The following is a 23,828-nucleotide window of genomic DNA, read 5'->3' as shown; positions in this document are numbered from 1 at the left end:
CAGTATTTTGTATAAATGTGTTCCTTGCCTTTTTTTTATTTATTACATGTACAATGTGTTTCCTTTTTTTTGGTGGCACCACTTTAGCGCAGCAGTTAATAGTTGCTGTGTATCGCCACCAGGGATTTCAAGTCCCAAAACAGAAAAACAAATAATCGTGTGAAGCACGTGCGCAGCAGCCCCAGGCGCTGTAACGGACTGATCGTTCGTCCTCACGGAGATAGCCGCATCCGTGTTGCAATTTGTTACCTGCCATTGAGCTATCAGAAGTGTCACACGCCGGCAGGAAGCGCGCGGCCTCTTGACTTACATCCGTTGATAAACGGCTCGGTGGCACGATGTTAGCTCAGTTCTCGACCCGTGCAGTGCTGTTGCTTCGCTGCGCGCCGGCAGCCGGTGCTTCCCGGGCGACCATGGCTACCAAGAGCAAGATACCGGCCGAGTATCGCAAACTAGTGTGCGTCAAGACGACGCCGAAGTTCCACGATGCAGTCTCCATCGTTACGGTGCCCACGCCGAAGCCCGGGCCGGGTGAGGTGCTCGTGCGGACCTGCTACGCCGGTGTCAATGCTTCGGACGTCAACGCAACCGCCGGCCGGTACGAACGGGCGTCCAAGGACCTCCCGTTCGACCTGGGCTTTGAGTCGGTCGGCGAGGTGGTCGCGGTCGGTCCGGACGTCGATGGACTTAAGGTAACTTTTATCGCCACAACGGCTCGTCAGTCGCGCGGTTTCGGTTTCGTTTTTAGAGGTGCCGGCCATGTAAACTTTGCCGAATGTGCGGTCTGTGAAGATTGCTGCCGATGCATGTATTCTTGAAAAGTGGAGAACTTATTGCTTACTTGTAACCAGCTTGTTAAGTTCTTCAAGTTATCTTTTAATGCGGCCACCTTGCTTGTGACTGTTGCAGGTCGGCAACGCCGTGGCCACGACTAATTTCCCCAAGTTCGGCGCGTTCGCCGAATACCAATGCGTGCGGGCAGAGCATGCGTACCGTATACCACAGGTCATACCCGAGGTAGTGCCGCTCCTGGTAAGCGGTCTGACCGCCGCGATCGGCCTTGACCAACAGGGGCGCATCAGCGCTGGCGAGACTGTGCTGATTACGGCGGCCGCAGGAGGTCTCGGTCACCTGGCCGTGCAGTACGCGCGGGCCGCCGGCTGCCGCGTAGTGGCCACATGTTCTTCGGACCAGAAGGAGGAGTACTTGCGCAGCCTGGGCTGCGAGAAGGTCATCAACTACCGCACGCAGGACCTGGGTGCCGAGCTGGGCAAGGCGTATCCCGAAGGCGTCGACGTTGTCTGGGAGACCGTGGGCGGCGAGACTTTCGACACGCTCTTCAGGAAGCTGCGTCCGCGAGGTCGCCTCGTAGTGGTAGGCGCCATTAAGGGCTATCTCCAGGGTGACAAACCATTCCCAGATGTTGATCTGCGCAACCTGCCCTACCGACTGCTCGCACGCTCAACCACTCTTGCAGGCTTCTTGCTTTCCGACTATGCCCACTTGTATCAGGAGTACATTGGTAAGCTGTACATGATGCTGCAGGACGGCAGCCTAGTTCCTAGGGTTGACTTGGGATTGAATGCAGAGGGTGGGGAGCTAAAGGGTGTTGAAGGGTGCATCCGCGGTGTGGAGTACCTTCACTCGGGAAAGAGCGTAGGCAAGGTGGTTGTCAAGTTTGACTGACCTCTCCACCATCCAGCGAATCTGTACTCGTAACTGATCGTTTCGAAAAGGTCGAAAACCGCTCTGGCGAGGTGTTTGTCAAGTCCAGCTGACTTTCCCACAGACACGCCCACATGATGTTGCCTAGTTGGTGGAGGACAGCAGGGTCGAAAAATACATTACAGATCACAAGCTGAAATAGAGCTGGAAGGGGCATCAACTGTCAAGGTCCAGATCTGTCCTCTCAATTGAAGTTCACTGGTGTATGATGAATTTCATTTTAACCCGATAGCTTTAAGGGCCTTGAGTTGCAGAAAATCCTGCGTCCAGCATCGAATGTAGTTTCGACAAAAATTTTCAAACCACGCGTACCTGGGCCCTCCATGTGGCACAAGGAAGTTACTGAACTAATTAAATTACTTAAGCTAAAATACTTAGAAAAATTGCAAAGTACGACTTACACAGAACCTACAGACATGATAGCATTGGATTGTAATCTGAATATACGAGAAAACAATTCTGTTACGCAAGAACTCAAACCCCTCTTCCAGCATTTCTACCATACATAAACCGGCCACAGTGTCTGCCATTTGTGCACGCTGGCACATGAATACCTTGGAGGCCACGAAGAGGCGTGCCTGGTTCCTTGCAACACCTCCAGATGGTGCTCACCTTTGCCACATCGCTGCCCATGCTAGAGGCTGCGGTAAAGCTAGGGAAACGATGGAGCATGTTTTATTAGAGCGTGAAGATATCTGCCCAGTGTCTATTTAGGCACCACTGGCCTCCTTGAAGCCCTTGGGTTCAGCGAGAGCAGGAGGAAAGTAAACATGTCCGCAATAGGAGATTAGTAAGAGGCGATTAGAAGATTGGTGGAAGTAGGGAAATGACAAACAATGGAGGTGTAGAAAAACAGTCCACAATAGGGGTTCAGAAACGTTGGTTATGGGAATTCATAGCGGTTTTTTTCTTTTTCTTTTTTGACATAACCAGGATATTAGGCAATAGCAAGAGCTTGGTGGCGCAACCCACCACCTCTTTCTGAAGGGGATGCTCAAAATATCCATCAGATATTATGATTTTATTTCCCAGAAAAAATATTCTGGGGAGGTTCATGGGCTAAAGTCTATTATGGACAGCTTGACTAGGCCAACCATCCGTCCATTGCTGCCCACACAAGAGGCCACGTTTCTACCAGAAAGCCCACCTTCGTGCATAGCGTTCGCTGCCAGCGTTTCCCAGTAAACATTACGATTACATAAGCAGCAGTTGCTGGGAAGCATGAGAAGCCACCAGGGATCCACTCTTAAAGGCAAAGCTTAAGCGTCCTCCAAATTTTTATGCCACGACTACATAGCTTGGCCTTGGCGAGTAATCTTGACCATGATGGTCTTGCACAAGGTTACTCACCGGTGACAACAATGTGAACTGAAGAATACGAGAAGACCATGGCAGAAGTTTTGTCCAGCACATGACAGTTATGACAGCTGTTGCGCCAAAGCATGTGTTACAGTTGATGTGTCTGTGGCTAATCACATACTTATTAAGCAAATTATTCCCAGGTGCATGAAGACTTGATGTGACAATTTTTGTATAATTTTTGTTGACAATGCCACCTAGCTATATCCCCGTGTGTTTGCAGGCATTTTTGTAACTTTGCCATTCACTAGTGTGGCATCAGGAATAATTGCTTTACGAACCTGAAACAAATCTGCAGGGCAGTATAGACTGGCACAAATTTATTATGGAAGTGAATGCAGCAAACCCTCAATGTTTTGACCAGGAGCTGTTAGTATGAGCTGGTCTCAACATTGTCGGAAGCATCAGAAATGTGCCTCTTGTGTCCAGTGGAAGAATTGCACACAGAGGCCAAGGGTACTTGCTGTTGCATCAATCTGCAGCCAGAAAACTAGACTGTGGAGCGCATCTTATCTCTTATGAAACATGCACTCTGTGAATGGCCTGCTATCTGCACTACACACCAGCACATGTTATCTCTTATGAAACATGCACTCTGTGAATGGCCTGGTATCTGCACTACACACACACACACACAGGTCCCTATGTTCTGCCCCCCAGTGAATTGCCACGATTACCCGCTTGTGTAGATAAGTATGTGGCACTTCTGATGAGTGCTTACTGCATGCATTGACCGCTGATATTGCTCAAACATTTACTGTGCCATACAGTGGATACTTGAGGACGTTGTGCATGGCCTATGCACTATGTGTGCGATTCTGTGCCACATCTAAACTTTGAAGGGTTGCATTATTTGTTGCTCCGTGCTAAGAAGTGCCTGTTCTTGAAGACCAGAAAGCTTCAAATAAAGCTAGACCTTGTCATGGCACACAAAATAAGAAGGATGGAAGAATGCGGTCTGGGTGAAAAAAAAAAGGGGTCGAGATGACGGGGTCAAGTGCGTCATGCGATATGTTGTCTACAGGTCATGATGTGAAGAATAAAGGTGTGGTTGACCAGGAAAGCTACCTTCATTTCAATGTGGTGACAGTGAAGATACACCAGTCTCCAGGTGGCGAGTGTAATTTGTGAAGGTAATGGATGTGAAGCACCAGACTGATAGTAGACTCAAGAAGCAATACCCACAAAATTTCCTACCAAAATTGCTAAAGAAAACTCTGGCACTGTAATTTTTCAGCTAGTGCGGGACTGATAGTACATAGATTTGTCTGATCTTCGTGCTTGTGGGTTCAGATGTTCTTCCGACTTCATTTACTATCATACCTGCCAACTTTTAAGATTTCATCATACAATGCCCATTTTTAGGGCTCATTTACAATTGTCATAGTGACACAAATATTACTGGATTTTTTGGTTGCGCATAGTTTAGAGCCAAATCAATTTCAAAAATGAGGAGCACATTAGTCTCTGCATGATATTATGGTGCATTTTTTCGGACCCATCGATTACAATGATCTACCTGCATGGCAGCAGCATCACCCGATAGGACCGAGCGAATTGTCAACAGCTTTTATGTAAATATTTCGACAAACTTTTGTCAACACCCCTATGCAACACAGCCTGCGAACCTTTAATAAGCAGTGAACAATCAACCAATTTTTGCATTTTTCAGCAAGTTTTAGTATGTTGTGGCTTTCAGTGTAGCCTTTCTGAAATACCAAGGTTGGCAGCTCTGCTTACTATGCTTTATGTACCTTTACTAGCGTAACTTTCAAAGAAATGCAATTGTTTTCATCAACTTAGAAGGAAATGAGACTGCACGCACGCCTGCTCACTGCGAGTTCTTGCATTTATAACAATATTTTATTGAAAACTATCAGCTTGCAAAGTCGCAAAGCCATTTGAAGCCAGAATGACAAAGTTTAGGTGAATCTATACATAGTCGGAACGTCGTTATAGGGAAATAATGGATTTAGCAAAGTAAGTGAAATTCTCCCCTTGAAAATTCCATAGAAATTCATGGTGCAGTAAATGCAATAAGAGATATGAAGTAATTAATATAACAATGTAATTCTGGTTCCCCTTTCAACTTCGTTGAGGTTTTACTGTACTCCTTGTCATTCTCACGCTGGTTGTATAGCCATGCTTGCAGCTGATGTGGAGACTAGCCCCAGAGTTCTCTCTATAAATAAACTTTTCTAGGAAACTACGGTAGTACCAGCAATCAAACTTCATTGCAGACCATGTCTCTGTGGTACTTAAGTAATAGATGTGTGCACAGAAAAGGAGAAGACTTTGGTACCAACAGCCCATGCCGACATACTTTTTTTTAGCATGCAGCGTATATACTTTGTTACACTATGTAGGCACCGGTTGGCATCTGAAAAGTCCGTCTCTACGTCAGACTTGGAGGGACACTGTGCCTGTCTACTGATGTGCCCGTAAAGTTTTGTGATGTGCAGCAGGTTACAAAAAGAATTCGCAGAGTTTGACGATTGCCTTCGATGGTTTGTGCCACAATTTCTCTGTTTTGAAAGGTACACTGAAGAAAATAGGTAAAGCTGCACCAATAAATTAGCTTTCTACAATACCGAAAAAGCCACTCTTACCAGGAGAAGAGGCTTGATAAGAGATTAGCGACAATGCTGCCTTGCAAGTTCCCGCACCAGCTAAGTTATGACGTCATGGATTTTGAAGCTGTCTGTTCGGGCGTAGTTCAATTTTATTCGCTAATAGTCTACTACATTGCTTTTTGAAGGAGCCAGCGACTGAATGACGTGTTTTGGAAACTTTCACAGTATTACAATGACCCAAACTGAAGAATACACTTTGACATCTGTCATGCCACATTGACGTACTACTGGCACTGAGGCTTCGGTGCAACAGTTAGACATGATTGAAGTTTAGCCTTTATTTTCTCTAGTACTCAACCTCTTGCTGCAGAAATAGAGTTGGAAATAGTATGTTTTGACAATTTATTAGTCTTACCTGATTATTAGTCTAACCTAACCATTTAATGTTCCCTTAATGGCACATTCCTGTGTGATCTGCATGTGAGCTTCACAAAGTGCCATGCAGGAGCACTTCAGATCATTCAACTCAGTCTCCTTTTTCAGTTTGTCTTCCTTTTTGTGCCTTCTCTGTCCCTTGCTCTTTCAGCCTGGCAAGCATTGTGCTCCTTAAAGGAGCAGTTGCCACCCCACCTTTAAATACTTAGTCTGCACCCAACTACTTCGTTAAATCTAGGCTCAACTGCTACACTTCTGTGCATGAACATTAAGATGCTTGAACATTGCAACGCATCAGTTTGTAGCAACATACATCCAAGGGTTCACAAATAACTGACAAAATTGAACGAGAAGGAAGCCACTGTATCTATAGGGCTGTTGCTACTGGAAACTAAGACATGGTCAAGAGCACATGCAACTGTTGCCTTGACAGGTGTTTTGACACATGCAAACAATGCCAGGTGTTTCAGCAAACGAAGACCAATTTGCTCAAGAGGATTTTTTTTTTTTTTGCCAGCATGTTACCTGTGGTGGTGCATGTCAAGAGTCTTGTGGAAATGACGCACAGTAAACTACTAAAACTGACTGTCGAAATAGTTTCAGGCATGTACTGCAACTGCACAACTGAAGCCCACTCAAAGGAGATCCCGTTGCTGTGAACCTCTGGGTTAGTACCAGTTTCTTGTACGTTCCCCAGAATATGCCATAAAATACATGTTTTTCGTGCACTACTGTGCACAGCAAAGAGGAGGAAGGCCTTTCTTGTTTTGGTTAGCTTAGCTTCCCAAAAGCTGCTTGCAAAGCAGCAGTGAACCCTTGGCAGAATGGAGTGGATAGTTTTCATGTGGGCTTGTAAATGTGGAACGAGGACCATTAGAGCTCCGTGATCAGAGCTTGCAGCTGTAGCTTTATATGCCATGTCATCACCTGAATGCCACATAAACGAATAACTCTAGAAATACAAAGTGGTTGAACAACAGATGTTTCTTGAGCCAATGCTTCGTCATGTAGTCGTCATTGACAAGTCCTTTTGTCAAAACATTGGTATAGCAACGTACCTTATTCAGCTGCTTGTCTTTGTCTACACCTGCATTTCAACACTTCTGTAGTTCTAAAAATTGCAAGTGTGACATGTCTGGCTTAGCTGTCACTACTGAAGAATGTGTCCATTTGTAAAGTCATTTCTTCTTTGTGCATTTCTGGTTTTGGTTAAAAGGAACAAGCTAGAGTCTACACTAGTCATACTAAAGTTTTTAGGCATAAACACACGCACACTGTAGGCATAACACGAGCAGGTATGGAGAGTCATGCTGCGTGCCATTAGCTGCACAGCTCTTAACCATTACATTTTTTATTTTGCCCTGCAACATCAAGTGGACAGGTGAATTCGGGTACTACGGTAACCGTGAACCATCAGGCTCATTGAAAGCTCACTGAATACAGGTACGTTATTCTCCATGCCATGCGTGGGCTTGCAGATATTCGAAGAACCATAAGATATCTATAGTCTCAAGAGCTGCAGTAAAACACGAGCGTTTCAGACTTCGATGCTATTTTTTGCCTTTTGAATGCGTTCCTTCCTACCTAAGCAACATCGGCATGTTTCTGAAAAATGGTACATGTATAACTTTGTGAAAACTGCTTAACAGTGTACAGTGCGGTCCGTTTTTAAAGGGAACACCGAGCTGGTAATAAAGCTAATTTAACTGAAACACTTCTACTTTATTGAGAGAAAAGAGAAAGGCTCATAGGTCACAATATGCTGACATCTATGCATTAAAGAATAGTCTTCATAACATAATTCAAGCTGTAATCAGTAGCCAAATACTAACTGATTGTTCTTTAAAAGTGGATTGTACTGCACACATAATTTAATCCCTTCTGGCACAAATAAGTCTGTCCACTGAAAACAAATTTCTTGCATCTTCAGCATGACTGACAGCCAACAGCAGCAAAATAGATTAAAAATATTGAATTTCTTGGGAAGTCTTGTGGTGTTTGCAAATATAAGATTGCACACACGAGCTCTCAAAAATACTTGACATGTGGGAACAATATTGCATATCTGTGGTTGAAAAAGCACCAACTCACTTCAGGAGTTTGCTTAGTGGAAATTACAGCCATCAAAACCAACAAAAGAAGACAACGTGCTACATGATGTCATAACGGCATCGGAGTGCACACGCAGTCATCTGTCATGCTACTTACTGCACACCTGCTACTTACTGTGTTCTGGTCGTGACACAAGCTTTGCACAGTCACAGAGATGCACGCATTTGCACGTGAGTGAACCAGAACGTTTACTACGGAACTGCTCATGCAAGTTCACAACAGAGACTACGGGGCGGAAAGCATGTCACAATGGGCGTGAAAATGCAGGCGGCGACGGGTTTGGGACACAGTGGCTTCGGCATCACCTGCCAGGAATGTTTTCAACATGGCTTCAAACAGTCCATCTCAAAAGGATACAAAAATACACGGCCTCAACAACACCGGTATAAAAATATCTTTGAATCTGCAGTTCAAGTAGAGGAACACAGGTGGCATGGCGACATGCCTACTGACTAGGCAGGGAAACAAAGGAAAGTGACTAATGGGAAGGGACAATGGGGGACAACACAGGTGGCAACATTAATCCAGGACAGAAATGTTAGCAACACAGGCGCCACAACACACAGCTTCACGCAACGACACCTCAAGCACTACTGGACTACGGAGCGCTTTCCAAAGAAAAGGGTTCATTCACTGTCGACCTTTCGATGCGTGAAACAAGAGCACAGACACTAGCTCACAGATTCTGCTCTATCTGATCCTTTCAAAGCCTTTGGCGATGGCAACGTTGTATGAATAAACTTGTTTCATTTTGTTGCATGACGAATATAAAAAGAGGAAAGATAGTTTTAAGATGAGTGCACATATCTGTCACTACATCAGTGCTGCTAATGTATCTTTTGTAACGTGATGCTCGAAGCTATTCAGAGAGAAAGGCATCTGAATGAAGACAAATATTCCTTTTGTAAGAAAGACTTTGTTCTTAACACAAAATCAGAGTTTAGCCATGGTATGGGCTTAAAAGGACATGACAGAGTTTAATTGTTTTCCAAGTCATGCAAAATAGAAACATTGAAAAAAAAATCATTTAATAGCATTAGCTGATGATTTGAGACTGAAAGCATCACTTTAAAAAGTGATGTAAATGGGGCATTGATTGACCTGCAAGGAGTGCCATACATGGTCGCAAATTTGCAAATATGGAGCACATGAAAGTAACTTGACTATGCCACTGTCCTCTAATTCTGAACTGACTGCAGAGGTGCACAGGCTTTTTGTTTCAGATAGGCCTTACAGCATCTTGATTATATTTTGGAAAATCAAGCCCACGTCTCGAAACATATCCTTACTTGCTAGCTTCAGCTGTCAGTCTAGCTTGTAGGAGCCCATGCAGCTGTTAACCAGCAAGCTAAAGAACTTATTCCAAATACCACAGAGCACACAACATAGTTAGTGGAGGCAAGCTCCACAAGGCTGAGAAAGAATTCGAGCCGTCTTATCTTGTGCCATAATTTTCCCACGCTGTGTCATTGGGTACAAACATTTGTCCAGAAAGCATTGCAGCTTTACTGCACTGTATAAGCAGTCAAATGTTTGGGATGTCTGAGTGCATTTGCTCTGGGTCAAGCATAGTGTCGCTACAGTAACATCAATAAACACTGCTCCAGACAGGGAGATCCACACTTCATAAAATAACCTGCACCGCCCTACAGCAGCACTCCGACCAAATAATTCGAAATGCTGGCAAAATCTCGAGACACACTGCTCTTGCTTCAATGACCATTTCAGTGAGAGTTTACGAGCTGCATGCGACTTTTTCTGCTAGCAACAAAGGAACTATTTGCCACTATATGCTTGGGCAGAGAGCTTAAATGGTTGGCAACATTCTGTGATTTCTACTGAACTGTCTTGGTCAAGAATGAGATTTTGTGCGCACTTGGATTCTGTACTGTACAGCACGTAGCCTGGCACACTTCAGAAACCACTGCGTCGCAGATACTGCACCAGTGCATCATCATTGACAAAGCGCACCTCTTCCTAGCACACAGATAGTAGGCATTTGAAGCTGTGATGTACATGGCTACCAAAATCAGCAGAATGTACAGCTCTCACTGTTATCCGTTGAAGTGTAGTATTAGTAGCAGCATTTTCTTTTTATGGGGGAGGAGGAGGAAAAGCAAGAGGGAACTGCTGACCACATCGTAACTGTCAAACCTGAACAGTGGCTCACGCACAGTTTCCTTTGTCTTTACTCCCTTTGTGAGGTTTCTATCTGCTCTGAATCTTATACATGAAAAGCAGGGGCTGTCATTGCTATAAGGCAACTAAATCCACCTTGTTTACGTTCATTAAAAAAAGAAAGGCGATTCTACAGCATTAATGAGAGGGTAGCTGTAGTCGTAATCAAGCTTAATAAGAGGTATAGATTAAAGGTAGTACAAGCCTACGCTCCAACATGCAGTCACGATGGTGAGGAAGTAGATCAGTTTTATGAAGATGTTGAATTAGCGATGAGAAAAGTGCAAGCTCAATGTACTGTAGTAATGGGTGACTTCAATGCAAAAGTGGGGAAAAAGCAGGCTGGTGAACAAGCAATTGGCAACTACGGCTTCGATTCTAGGAACGCTAGAGGAGAGATGCTGGTAGAATTCGCAGAAAGGAATAGGCTTCGAATAATGAACACCTTTTTCAGAAAGCGTAGCAAGAAGAAGTGGACCTGGAAAAGCCCTAATGGTGAAACAAGAAATGAAATTGACTTCATACTTTCTGCTGATCCCAGCATAGTGCAGGATGTGCAGGATGTAGTTGCGGCAAGCCGCAACTTGGAACAAATCTGTTCAAAACAGTAACGCACTTGAGCACAGCTTAGTCGACTCAAACACACAGTTCTAAAAAGGGACCTAACGCAGTGCTAGAAAAAAAAATGATAATGGTACAAGAAAGGCAGACAGCGTATCACATTCATAATGAGGGCATGACAGTCACAAAAAAAGAATGTGTGCAGAACCCTGCAATGCTATAGGTCAGCGATATGACACAGCTGTCACTCGTTTTCTGGCAACTTACATGGTCAGAATTCTTGCACAAGCAGGTAAGACACAAATAAGTACAGCAGTAGTGCACAAAATAACAACAGGTGCATACAATCGGCACTGAACAAGCTACAATAAGTTAGTGTAAACACACTGTATGTTGATCAAGGATTGACAGTGTAAGAATAAAACAGCAAATAACAAAACATCTTCAAGTGCCAACACTTTAACGACCTGATGAACAAACGCGTCAGGCACCCTTCGAACATTTGTGTTACCAAAAATTTAAAAAAAAGGAACACTGTTGAGTCAGACTGCACTTAAAAAGATATTTTAAAAGCCCATGTGGCGAAATTCTTCACAAATGCAAGCGCTTTCACTCCCTGCATCTGCAAGAAATTTTTAAATAAAATAAGTTGGGGAAAGGACTGGCTTTGAGGCCAATTTGAAAGTTAAACACAGCAACAACCAAAAAAGCACCGCCACCTCAGTTTCCTGCAAGCCATGAAGAAGCATGCAGTAGTCAAAGGGGTGCGTGTTCCCGACTTTAGTTCTTCACCATGGTACAAGCAAAAGAAAGTAAAGCAAGAGCCAAAGTACCAGAGCCAGAGCACAGCTTGAGAATGTGTTGCCACATTTTTCATCCCAATCCATCATGTTCAGAATCATGCTTTTCTTTGTTGTGTCAAGTACTCCTGCCAAGTACACAAGGAAACACAGGGTGAAAACGCTTAGCGAATGTCCCAGCTCAAGACCGGTGCAGGAACGTGCCACATGCAATTTTGTGACATAGCAAAGTTGTGTTTGAGCTACTTCTCGGCTGAGTTGAAGCTGAACCTGAAACTCGTGTCGGTTTGAGCGGTCTGATGCCATGACCTTGCCCTTTCTTCGCTTGTCATCACACTGTAGTTTAAGCACATAGTTGTACATAGTTGTTCACTACTAACCGGAACATTTCTCTGCTTCATACCTATACACCCGTGAACATTATAGTGTGTAAAAATCCCACAAACATGACACCACGGGATGTGTCAGTACAGCACGCTTTTAAGTTTCTTTAAGGCTTGCCCCGAACACACACCCGTTGTGGGATACATGCAAGGGGGTGTATCTCACAGCGCTTGCGTCTCATCCTTGTTACTTTGTGGATGCATGTGTTTGCGCTGTTACAATTTTTAAGTCAAGTATGCACCAACTCGCCCAGAAAGAAGCTTTAATGGGTGTGTTTAGGAGGAGGGAGGGCACAGGGCACATCTGGCTCATGCCCCCCCCCCCCAAAATTATTCTTACCTATAGCAATAATATAGTAGTAGTCTGTGGGGACTCATTCCAAGCTCAAGCAACTACAAGAGATTTGATGGTAAGTTGCCTATACAGTGGCTTCATCTTTTTTACTTTGCTTATGGCTGAAAAATCAGTCCAACGAATGGAATGCAATCAAGACTGCAGGTGACCAGTTTTGTGAACGTCTGCACAGTTTTTAGGCTGTTAAGGTGACTGAACTGGTGGTCTACTTTGGCAATTTCATGCACAAAGTCACGACGACAGAAGTGATGGGTCATTACACAGTTGTACAGCTGCGTGTGCAATATTGCGAAAACAGACCAGCACTGCAAACTCCCTTCACTGAAGTTGTGTTGTCATTGCATTGCCGCTGGCTTTGGCCACTAAATTTCGGCCAACTGCTTGTGACTTCACATTTGGCATTTGGTTGGGCCGTCATGTGATGTTATACATTACAAGTTCTCGCACGAAGCAGGGATCGTGCTACGTGTTCAGCTGAGTGCAACCTCGGAATGACCCACACAGCTATGCATGCTTTTGTACAAGTTCTTTGTTCTCTAAATTTCAATCTTCTGTTTGCTGTGACAAGCACTTTTCTGACAAGCTGACAGGAGCAGCTGCCGCATTTGTCTCACAACTGTGCTGCATTTGATAGGTGCTTCATGACTATACTAGCCTCATGAAAAGAAAAAATAAAGAAAGGCATATTTCCCTCTGACAATGTGCCCAATAGTGGTAAATTCACAAACTTTGAAGGAAAAATAAAACAGCACTTAGTCACGCTTCATTTCAGCAAATTGTCTTTGCTGCAAAAATGCAATTTACAGAATATTGCTCTCGCAAGGGAGTCCACTACGGTACAAACGGCTGTTCCGGCCAAACCACTGGCAGGTGTCATTTCGTGAAACATTTTGTTTATTACCACGTTTTGATGCAGTACAGAGACCCACGTCTATCCCTTCAAATAATATTTATAAAAAGATATTGCGCTTACTGCTTCTCTGTTCTTGCACAAATTTTGCAGATAGATCACATTTTATGGCTTGGATCGTTCAATAACACATTGGCACTGTTACTTGCCATGTTTAAGGCAAAAAACTATGCGAGGCATGTACGGCAAAAAACTATGTGGGTCATTTCAATCAGTACAGAGAATTGGCTATGTGTCACAGAGAGAGGAAGACAGACTGCCAACTGTGAGCCACTGACCTTTTCATTACCCTTCTATTTGGCTAGCACCGTGCGCACGAAGGGATTAGCGGAAGGCGGTGGATGAACTTTCTTTGTGTCTGGTGCCTGGCTTTTTTCTGTGCTGCATGAATTTGGCGAGAAGGCAATATAAAGCAGGAACTGTTCATGCAATCAGTCTAAAGTGCTAGTTTGTTTACATTTGAGTTTTGCAAACAGACTGGGCAAGAAACAAACAAAAAAGTCCAATTGATTTCGAAGAACAGCTGATGACATTTTTCAGCTCACACAAAAAGAAGAAAAAAAGAAAAGTGGCAAAGGTAACATTCTTCAAGGTGGCCCTTAAAGTTTTAGGTGATATCAGCGGCGCTGTATAGTGACTCACTAGTATTGGTGAATTCACTCTGCCACTCTTACAAACTGGCCCGGCACGCATTACCTCAAAGCGTAGTGACAAGCAAAAATACAGTAGCTTCAGCAGGGAAATAGTGCAAAAGGATTTCCAATCCCAATTTCCTGACACTGAACCGTTTTCTTCAACAGTTTTTTCTTCCAAGTCCTCTCCACTGCCCTGTTTTTTCCTGCCGATGTTGTGAACCAACCTGCCTGGTTAAGTACCCTTCTGTAAACACATCATAAGAAGCCAACAAACACTGACATCATTGCTTAAACATATTGCTTCTTATGATGTGACTAATAAATATCGGGCCCCTCGGTAAACCCCCTTTCTTCCCCTTCTGTAAACACAGTAACTTGCTTTCTAAAGAGCAAGGCTCGGTTAGTACAAAGCAAGAATTTCCCTACGTAACACCTAGCAGATGAGCCATAACTGTAAAGCATCAAAACACTCCTGACAACACATCCATGTTCTTGAGACACACTGGTCAGTGTCGCCACTAAAACAGGAGGTGCGGTGGATTGGCACAGACCACAGTTCATTGCACCGACGCCTTGCACCACGTGTGTATTCAGACGGTCAGTGACCAGGAGAATCAAGACAGTGTCGCAGCGTACAGGACATGCGCATAACACCTACACCACCAATGCAGAAAGGAAACTTTCCCAGAACGGCTACAGTGCCACCGAAATCAACCGTAGAAACATTCAGAGTTTCAAAATATACTCACATGTCCGAGTTCATCTCTAAGATTATATTAGTCACTATGGTAATACATCTCCTAATGACCAATAAAGAAAGAAAGACAAAGAAAAAGAGGAAACGGGAGCTATAGAATTGTGACAAGCAGAAGTCGGGATCAATTTTCATGCACCTATAGCCCTAACTCATACATGTAAAAATGTATGTTAAATGAAAACACTTAATGCACCTAGCCTTCTTTGAAATTCAAGCTACCCTGCCAGAATGTTGGCAAATAGTAAATTTAGCAAAAAAATAAAGAACATGGTGTTAATTCTGCCTGCTAAAGAAAAATGTGGAACTACCTTTTATAAATAATATGTAGCGTTATGGTTCATCAATGTGGTTTACAAGATGTGCAGCAGGCAATGCCTCAATAATGAAGCTAAAGAACAGTCCAAAGAAATGTTACAATATTAGATTGCTCTAGGTGCTAGAAAATAACGCCAAAAATTACACTAAAAAACAAAGTTTAAAGACACCAAGAAACACGAAATCATTGGCACCCTTTCTATAAAGGTAGCAATAAAAAAAACGAAACTAATGAATTTGTTCTTGTTTCAGCGCTCGTGTATGCAACCTTTCATCAAAGTCTGTTGTTCATTTGGATTGTCGCTCATTTGTGATCCCTGTCACACGGCAAACTTATTGTTATATTTACAATGAATGACATCTGTTCATAATGTAATTTGCTTGCTGTCACACATGAAAACATAATGAAATTAGTTTGAAACGTCATTTTCAACTGAATGAGTTCACAGAACGGGTTCGCATTTGATTTAGTACTGAATGCATAGTCTTGACACCAGGGATGTTCTAAAAAGATCGCTAATGATTCACGGTTTTCTAATCTTTGTAATTAACTAATCTGTTTATTTAGCTTATTAAGCAAGTGTCTATTTACTTAAATCTTTGGACGAAAAGCTACTCAGACTTCAGTGGCTGGACGCCAGAGTCGGTCACGTTTAGTTGCGGCAGTTCGGTCCTTCCGTGTGCACATCTGTTGAGGACCGCATGCTGTTGACCGTAGGTTGAGGACCGACCGCCCAAAAGTTATGCACAGTGTACTGAAGAATAAAGGTATGGCAAAAGCATTTTGGAGACCTATGTCATCGGCCATGCTGTTTTTCATTTAGCAGGGCTAAGCTTGACTTTACTTAGTTCCTGTTGTGCAGCGGTGACAAATTGCTAAAATGGCCAAGCATGTATTTTTAAAGCAACTTCTTATAATTAAAGAGTATTATGTAAAAGGTATACACATGTTAAATGTAAGTTTTGTTAGCTTATTTTTTCCCCGAAAGTCACCGTCATCATTTTCAAACTAAATTTGTTTTCGCTGTGTGACAGCACTCGGCAAAAGTGACATTAAATTTGTCATGTGTCAAGGATATTAAAAAAACAAGAAAGCCAGCAACTCATCTCAACTATCCATTTTCTTGCTCTAGCCGGCAAACCCCCGATCTCAAAAACAAGCAAACATCTGCAGTTGACATACTTCGAATTGCAAGATAACAAAGGAGAGGTGGCCACTACATGCTGATAATGGGACTGCACATAAAGAATGTAAACCGTTAACAAAGAGAGAAATGTTTAAAAGCCTCAAATGCATAGTCAAGGGCCGAATACAATAATTACAATAATGACGTGCAAATACTAGAAGCAAGAACAAAAGTTCCATCCATTCCTTGCATGCAAGCAAGAGATGACCGCTGGGCAACTCGCAGCCTCATAAATTCACACTTTACTTTCTTCATAGGGGGCACAAAAGCAGCACCAGAGATTTGTTCCTTCTAAAATATGACACACGCACTGACAGAAGGATAATACATGAAGAACTGTCAGCACAATCCGCATCGCAGATAATGTCGCTGACACAACATGTCATGCTGTCAATAAGGAAGTACCGAAGGAGAGCTTGAGAGATCCGAAGTACATGGCGCCGTGGCAGAGTTCTGAGAGCAGAAGCGCTAAATTGCGGGCAAAGTGGTGATGCCCGATGCAGAAAAACTGGAGCACATTGGACACAAGATGCATCTCCTTCCGGCATACACTCCAGATCCGCATTCCGTGCTACACACTCAGACTAGGAGTTGTTCAAAAATAAAGTGCACTTCACTCTTTTTCCACACGCTGCACTTAAGTTTGGAGCGAAGGATGTGGATCCCTACCACGTGATCTATCATCAAGACTGGAGGCAGTTCAGCCTAAGTCGCTAGAAGGACGAGAAACATTGCAATATGACCAGTCGCACCTTTCACAGCGCGCGATTCATGCTGGCAGCTACACTCAGCGACTGTCGAATTAAGAAAAAAAAAAAAAAAAAAGGACGGTGGCATCCTAGATGCGTTTGCTTAAACCTCTAGTGCGCTGGTCGGCACTGCTGTGGTAGTATTCTTGAGCAATTGCTTTCAGAGATACCGTATGATCACTTCCGCATGATTTTATGCGAGTCGGCACTATACATGTCAGGGTATACGACCGACAGTGTTCCAGGCACTGTGTGAATATAGTTAGCTTGGCACAGTGCCGAGTCATGCAAAATCTTGCCACGGTAATTGCTTAAGAATACTGCCCTAAGTACTGCATCACCGTTGTGTGGCAAATTACACACAACAGAAAGGAAATGCCAGACAAAGGAAGCATCCGTCAGCTCGTCTGTTGGTCATCGCCACCGTGCAGTCAAGTGCCTAAACTACAATATCCTCTCCTCCACACCTAACAAAATGCCCAGGTCAAAGAGGTGGCACCATAAGCCCCGGTTGCATCTTCAATGCAAGGGGGTCATGACAGTAAAGGTGGAACAGTGCGCTTGCATTCACTGTTGCATTCCGCTTTCACCTGTGGGTTCTGTTCCAAGACCTTAGCAGTGCTCCAAGGCCTTGTTTGCGCTGGCAGGGACGAACTACCAGAGTGGCAAAAGCAGCTCAACAGTGCTCGCTGTGGCAGCAAAGGCAGGTGGAAAGCGAGACAATGAGCACACAACTGTTGCGGGACTGACATCTTGCCAAGTGAGTAGGTCTGTCTGCTGTTGCAAGATAACGGGGTCCCTGGGTGGGAACTTGGTGTGTGAACACCCAGCTTGGCAGTTGAGAACAGCCTCCAGCACATCCGTGCTTTCAGATGCTCTCTACGGGCATTTTCACTCTTTACAAGTGACATAAGAAGTGTGAAGCTTTTACGTGTAGTGGTCACTTGCAGGAGTGTCTGCCTCCAGTGATTTCGACTCTACCAGCACTTTGATCCTACTGCAGTGCGATGCTGAACACAGCTCTCAGCCATCAAGTTATTTGCAAAAAGCTGCATGCATTTGCTTGAGACAAGAGAACTTAGATGGTTCTTTCTTCATAAAAGATCACCATCATTAAATGCTCAAAATAAGCAATGAGATGATCCTCTGAGCAGACAAGTACATTAGTACAAAAACGGTTAGCTATACTTTAAGTGGATATGAAGAAATTCAGTGAGCACACCCTGTGAAACCCCTGTAGTGACGAATGGAACTTTTTGGATGCATGCATACTTAAATAAAACATACCTCTGCAGGTGTAAGTGACATTGTCAAAACGTGACGTAAATGATGCAGGTTTCATTTCGCAACACACTTTTGCCAATTTTTGCCACTTTGTTGGCTTTTTCTTCCAAAGCTGCGGTCGTTGACCGCAGTTGGATGCCTTTAAGTCCCAACGCAACACCTAGGCTATGAGGGACACAGGAAAGGAAAAGGGAGGTCTTCGGATTGATTTTGACCATGTGGGACTTCTTTGCACACTTAACGTCACCATTGATATCCAAGCACTGCACACTATAACGAGAAACAACGCAAGGCTGTGGGCAACCCATTAAAATTACGTGCATAGCTTTTGTTGTGTCACAGCTCGTGGCTTCTCGACAAACCCAATGTCCTCCAACAACTTTGACACACATTTGTCACGTTGCCCCGTGAGGGAAAATTAGAAGAGAGGGAGAAAAAAAGAATGAAGCCAGAGATCTCAAAGAAATGACACTTCTATCTGGTGCCATCAATGGTGAACTTGTCAGACCTGCTGACTGAAGGGGCGCCGACACCAAGCTTCACCAGCAACAACCAACGATACGACAGACGTACAACACTGGTCAACATACCAGGGCTAGGTCACCGGCCAACATGATTATCTTTTCTGCTAATAGGACAACCTTGAACACCGAAGTTGCAGCAGGGAAGAGACCTGATGCCTGCTCGAATGCTAGAGCATAGAAAGGGCGCCCCGTTTGGAAGCATCACGTGACGGGACTCTGGAAACGGTACCGAGACCCAGCTGCTTCACCAGCAGCTGCCGACAGCAGTGAGGAGAGCCACACCTCCGATGCCAGTTGATGTGACAGGCCTAGGTCTTCGAAACAGCGCAACTATCCACTCTGCTATATTGTCCTCAGACAGTAAGACCGTCATGAAGACAACTGCAGACATTAGAGGGCATGGGTGGGAAAGGTGTCCTCGAAGGTGGTGCAGGGAAAATGGAAGGTGCAGTCGTCAGTCGCCAACGTCTGAATCACCGTCTCCGATGGCATCCAGCAGAAGGAAGGAGAGTGCCAACAGAGCTGTGCCCGCCAGGTCACCCAGGGCTGTCAGGTAGGGGATGGCCGAGTTGTCGGGATCCACCGCCCGGCTCCACATCCAGTGCACCATGACATGGGCCATGTACAGTAGAAGCAGCACCTGCATGGATGGTGGACTTCTCATCACGTTGCCTCAGCTGCACGTTACCTGGACTCTTATGCGGACACCCTAAAATAAGGGCTGCCAGTTGTGGCTATTTCAGGGCAAACTGGCCACCACTTCTGGCCTTGTAGCAGCAAGAATCTTCGCTTGCCCACTTGTACTTGGCTACTATTTTGGCTAGGTGCGTCTGAATACTGTTCAATAATTTGATTCGCAAATCGAATACAGTGGAACTTTGTTGATATGTTTCTTGCTGTTACATTTTCCCGGTTGCTAAGTTGTGTTTTTGTGATCCTGATCTAAATCCTATTGACTCCGATGTGCTATGTTCCCATTTCACAAGTTGCCATTCTGTAATGTTCCAGCATCTTACGTTGCATTTCAGCAGCAGTCACGTAAATTTAGTGATGCAGAAGAAAATTTGCTCTCACACAATGCAACAAGCGACTGCTACATTGCAACAAGTGATCAGTATGTTGCAATAAGCAATTTGTACTTTGCTACAAGCGACCAAAGTTTACAATAAGCGACCGAAGCTGCACAAGCCAGGTACTGCACAAGCATCTGGAGAAAATGTGCACAGAGCAGTTGGTGAAGCAGCTGCAAAATTATGCATCAGTTAAAACATACCGAGAACCACATACATTGGGCCAAATCTGCCAAGCACAGGGTTACATTTATTTTGGCACCTACAAGGGTCTTATTTGTGTTGCATAATCAGAAGTTCTCTTTAGCCAGTTTTGCCACCGTAAAGCCGTGTTATGCGGTGAAGCATAACAAGATGGAGGCAAATTTGCCTTTGGAAGACAAGAGGTCATATAGGACCCGTGCCTTTACGTACACAGATTCACGTAGTCACGTGTGCTCACACTGGCAAACTGGAGCTTTTCGTCTAGGTGCGAGCTTAAAACCAACAAACTTGGTACACACAATAGCAATGGCTGCTGGCTGGTCACTTGTGGATCTGAACAGCATTACGATATCCACCAGTCTAAACTCTGTGTACAAGAGTTCCTGGGATTGATCACCGATGAACCAACCGTACATGTTAATGGCAAACCTAGTATTAAAGAGCCCCTAAACCAACTCTTATGAGTAAATAAACAACTGCGTGCTCCTCCCAAGCTGTTTACGGTCTTCGCACATTGCGACACCAACAGGGTCTTGCATGTGAAGTCACAACCAGGACCCACATAAAAGTTGTCAAGTGGTCAACGCACGAGGAGACATCTGTTCTGGTCTGTTCTGCCAGCATGCCTCTACCATGCAGTCGCCCTCGCACTTTTCCTCGATGCCTCACTTGCCTGTTGTGCGCATTAAACTAGTTTCACCTAGTGCAATGTCTTTTGCACTGCAGGTATGGTGGCAACAGCGGGTAGCCGAAGAGCACAAAGTGCCGATTAATGGTGGTTGATGGCGTTTTCAAACAAGAGCACCACTATGATGTTCGGTACTGAAGTAGCGTCCATGTGTCTTCTAGAAAATTATGTGGTGAGGAGGAGAAAGTGCCCGTGGGCAAGTTAGCGAAGGCGACAGAAAAACCACTTGTATACCTTTGAGCTCAGGGCGATTTAGGGGCCCTTTAAATTTTTTGTATTTAATATTTGATTTCACATTCAGCTTTTCTTTTCTGATTTGATATTAAATTCGAAATCTAATATTCAGTTTTTGCACAACCCTAATTTTTGCCACTGCTGGCATGATTTAGGTGTACAGCGGTAGGGCTGCAAAACTGCCAGTAACAACAAATTTTGAGTAAACAGCACTGCTTTGCGCGACAGTAGCACCCATGATAAAATATGCACTTAATTCTAATTCTGGGACTAAATTAAAAATGTGACAACACGGTTTTGAGGCCAACAGACAAAAGACTTTCCCATAACACTGTTTATTGTCTGGTATGCCTCTGGCTACCACACAGTTTCGGCTTGATTACTTCTCTCATCAGGGTGGCTACTTCTGGACTACGTACTACCAGGATTTTATTGGCTATTTTATGAGCCTGCTTACCGTAATCCTAATACTTCTCAACTGCTTTTGCACATATTAACGATGGGTGCAGTGCTGCATTGTCAATGCAGCACATTGCGAATATGGGAGGTGCAGTTAACTACGCGTGAATTGAATGCGTCCATTAAATTCCATCGCGGTGTGCGCATGCCTACCTCGACCCCAACTCCCAGGTTTGCGTTCAGTCACTGACCTGCAGCACGGCAGCAGTGAGGTAGACTACGAGGAAGATGGGCGTGACCGACGTGTGGCCAGCCTTGAGCAGCCGGATGCCGTACGTGAACACCAGGTGTCCCGGAACCACCATCAGGAGCAGCACACGAGCTGTACGTGCGTGCACACCTGCGCAGCCACACCAGAGGTCTCAGGCGCTCGAGTTCAATCCACATGCACACAGTCGAACCGCATTGATTATTACAACAAATGGTGCAATGATCGCAGTACTATAGTTCAGCGTAGCCAAAATTCGTTGGGTAAAATTAACACCAGGAAATCAAACACCAGTGTGACTTCACCACGAATGTCATAGCTCTCCACTAAGTGCTTTTTTGCCATGTTGAATGCTTAACCATGTGCAACGACACCTACCCTGCCATGCGGAACCAGCAGCAGTTGCAGAATGCCGAAAATGACATCTCAGATTGGAGGAAGTACGGTGACATGGCCTCTGACCTCTTCAGGTCGCCGTGCATCGCCCGATCTCGGAGGCCATGTGCGGAAGTTGACCATGCTGTCAAGTGTCTACACTGCTATGCCGAGTGTGACACTCTTGGTGCATTGGATATGGAAATTTTATGCGTGCTAGCGAGAGTGATTTGCTTGTGCTGTTGGTGTGCTGCAAAGAAGTTTGTCTCATATGTCTAGAGTCAGCAAACGCCAGCATAGAAAAGTTTACTATGTCCATGACAAGCTCACTTGGATTCATTATGATGAGTGTTAAGTGCATGTGAATCTTGTAAAATTTCAGTTGACGCTCAATGCAGGAATGGTGCTTAACTCTTTCCACACTGCGGATTGTTAACACACTAACGATGCTTTAAAACGCTGCTTTAGAGACCTTCCGCACAGCTCGCAGACACACTTCACCATTGGACATGAAGAAGGAGAACCATATTTTTGTTTTATGGGCAGTTCGCCTTTTTCCAGCCAGGTGGCGGTTTTTGAACGCGCTTTGAAGTTTCGTGATCAAAGTAGAAAGCAAGAATGGCAGCCCGCTATCAATGGTTCGAAACGCTGCTTTCGAGACCTCCCGCGCTGCTCACTTAGCCCCTACCCCTCACAGACAAACTGCACCATCAGACTTGAAGGAGGAGAACTATAGTTTTGTTTTCTAAGCACTTAATTTTTTTCCCACCAGGCAGTAATTTTTTAACGCGCTCCAAAGTTTTGCGATCGTCAAACTAGAAAGCAAAAATGGCCATCTCTGGGAGCGGCATGCGCACTTCCAAAGATCGCAGATCTCGTGATTCCGCTGCATCTGCGGCTGATTTTATCGATGGATCGAGCAGGAGCGAGTCGGAGGATACTGCTGTTTCATCAGACTCTTGAGCGCAACTTCTCAAACCAGCCCAGAACATCAGCGGTCGCGGCCTGGCACGCCTAACCGTAGTGCTTCATTAAAACTTCTTTCTGGGCCAGTTGGTGCATACTTGATTTGAAAATTTTAACAGCGAAAACACATGCAACCACCAAGGAACAAGGATGAGACACAAGCGCTGCTTGTTCCTTTGTGGTTGCAGGGGTTGCGCTGTGAAAAAAAAAGAAAAAGCTGCAGTGGAATACCTGTTCAATGAGAAATGTAGTTTTTCTTAGATAGTGCCTACTAGAGGGCAAAACATATTGCATATCTCATAATTTTTGTTGCACATTTTTACTAGTAAATACAATCGTGTCTTTACAAACTTTGTTCAATTTTATCCCACAATCTTGATTCTTCCAGTTTATATATTTTTATGACATATATCTTGTTAATAAAGCCCTTATGCGTGAAAAGTGCATTCATTCTGCTTTTTGTCTATGTATTACATAAAATATTGAGTGCAGTAGTTCCTACAGAAAAAAAAAAAAAACATGGCGTAACCCACAAAGACACCTACCCTTTTACTCGCATTATGATCGGACTTTTTTTGTAAAAAAAAAATTGACTCAAATTCAGGGGTGCGATCAATACGCGGGTTAAATTTCCCGCAAAAAGAAAAAAAATTTTCATCTGGCATTTGCTACGGGCTGACAACAGGTCAACAAATAGGCGGCTGCCGCTGTATGTAGTGCGGAACACCAAAAAAAAGGTGGCCAGCGGAGCAAGCCGAACCCGATTTTTTTTCTTCTCGCGA

At 44.3% G+C, this 23,828-nt stretch overlaps 2 protein-coding genes across 8 annotated transcripts in view; one reads left to right on the top strand and one right to left on the bottom strand.

Annotated features, from left to right (window-relative positions):
• The first annotated feature begins 10 nt into the window (after positions 1–10).
• On the top strand, positions 11–6,047 carry LOC126522351 (prostaglandin reductase 3-like). The gene is made up of 2 exons (XM_050171084.3): positions 11–692; positions 910–6,047. Exons 1-2 carry the CDS (start codon positions 339–341, stop codon positions 1,684–1,686), a joined length of 1,131 nt encoding a protein of 376 aa, XP_050027041.1. The 5' UTR covers positions 11–338; the 3' UTR covers positions 1,687–6,047.
• Positions 6,048–8,367: 2,320 nt separating this feature from the next.
• The window catches only part of LOC126522349 (solute carrier family 41 member 1-like), a 49,803-nt gene continuing 34,342 nt past the window's right edge, over positions 8,368–23,828 (bottom strand). For 4 of the 7 annotated variants that reach the window (XR_011895193.1, XR_011895190.1, XR_011895191.1 and 1 more), the window contains 3 exons: positions 21,689–21,837; positions 16,559–19,482; positions 8,368–16,511 (listed from right to left, as the gene is read on the bottom strand). Coding sequence is in view for 3 of the 7 variants with exons in the window: in XM_050171079.3 (XP_050027036.1) it covers positions 19,297–19,482; positions 21,689–21,837 (335 nt within the window). In the remaining 4 variants the exon portion in view is untranslated. The other 3 variants (XM_050171081.3, XM_055066366.2, XM_050171079.3) reach the window with 3 other exon arrangements.

The sequence above is a fragment of the Dermacentor andersoni genome, chromosome 6 (genome assembly GCF_023375885.2).
Source record: "Dermacentor andersoni chromosome 6, qqDerAnde1_hic_scaffold, whole genome shotgun sequence".
NCBI lineage: Eukaryota > Metazoa > Arthropoda > Arachnida > Ixodida > Ixodidae > Dermacentor > Dermacentor andersoni.
Note: the sequence above shows the minus strand (reverse complement) of the source record. Positions and strands in the feature narration are given on the sequence as shown.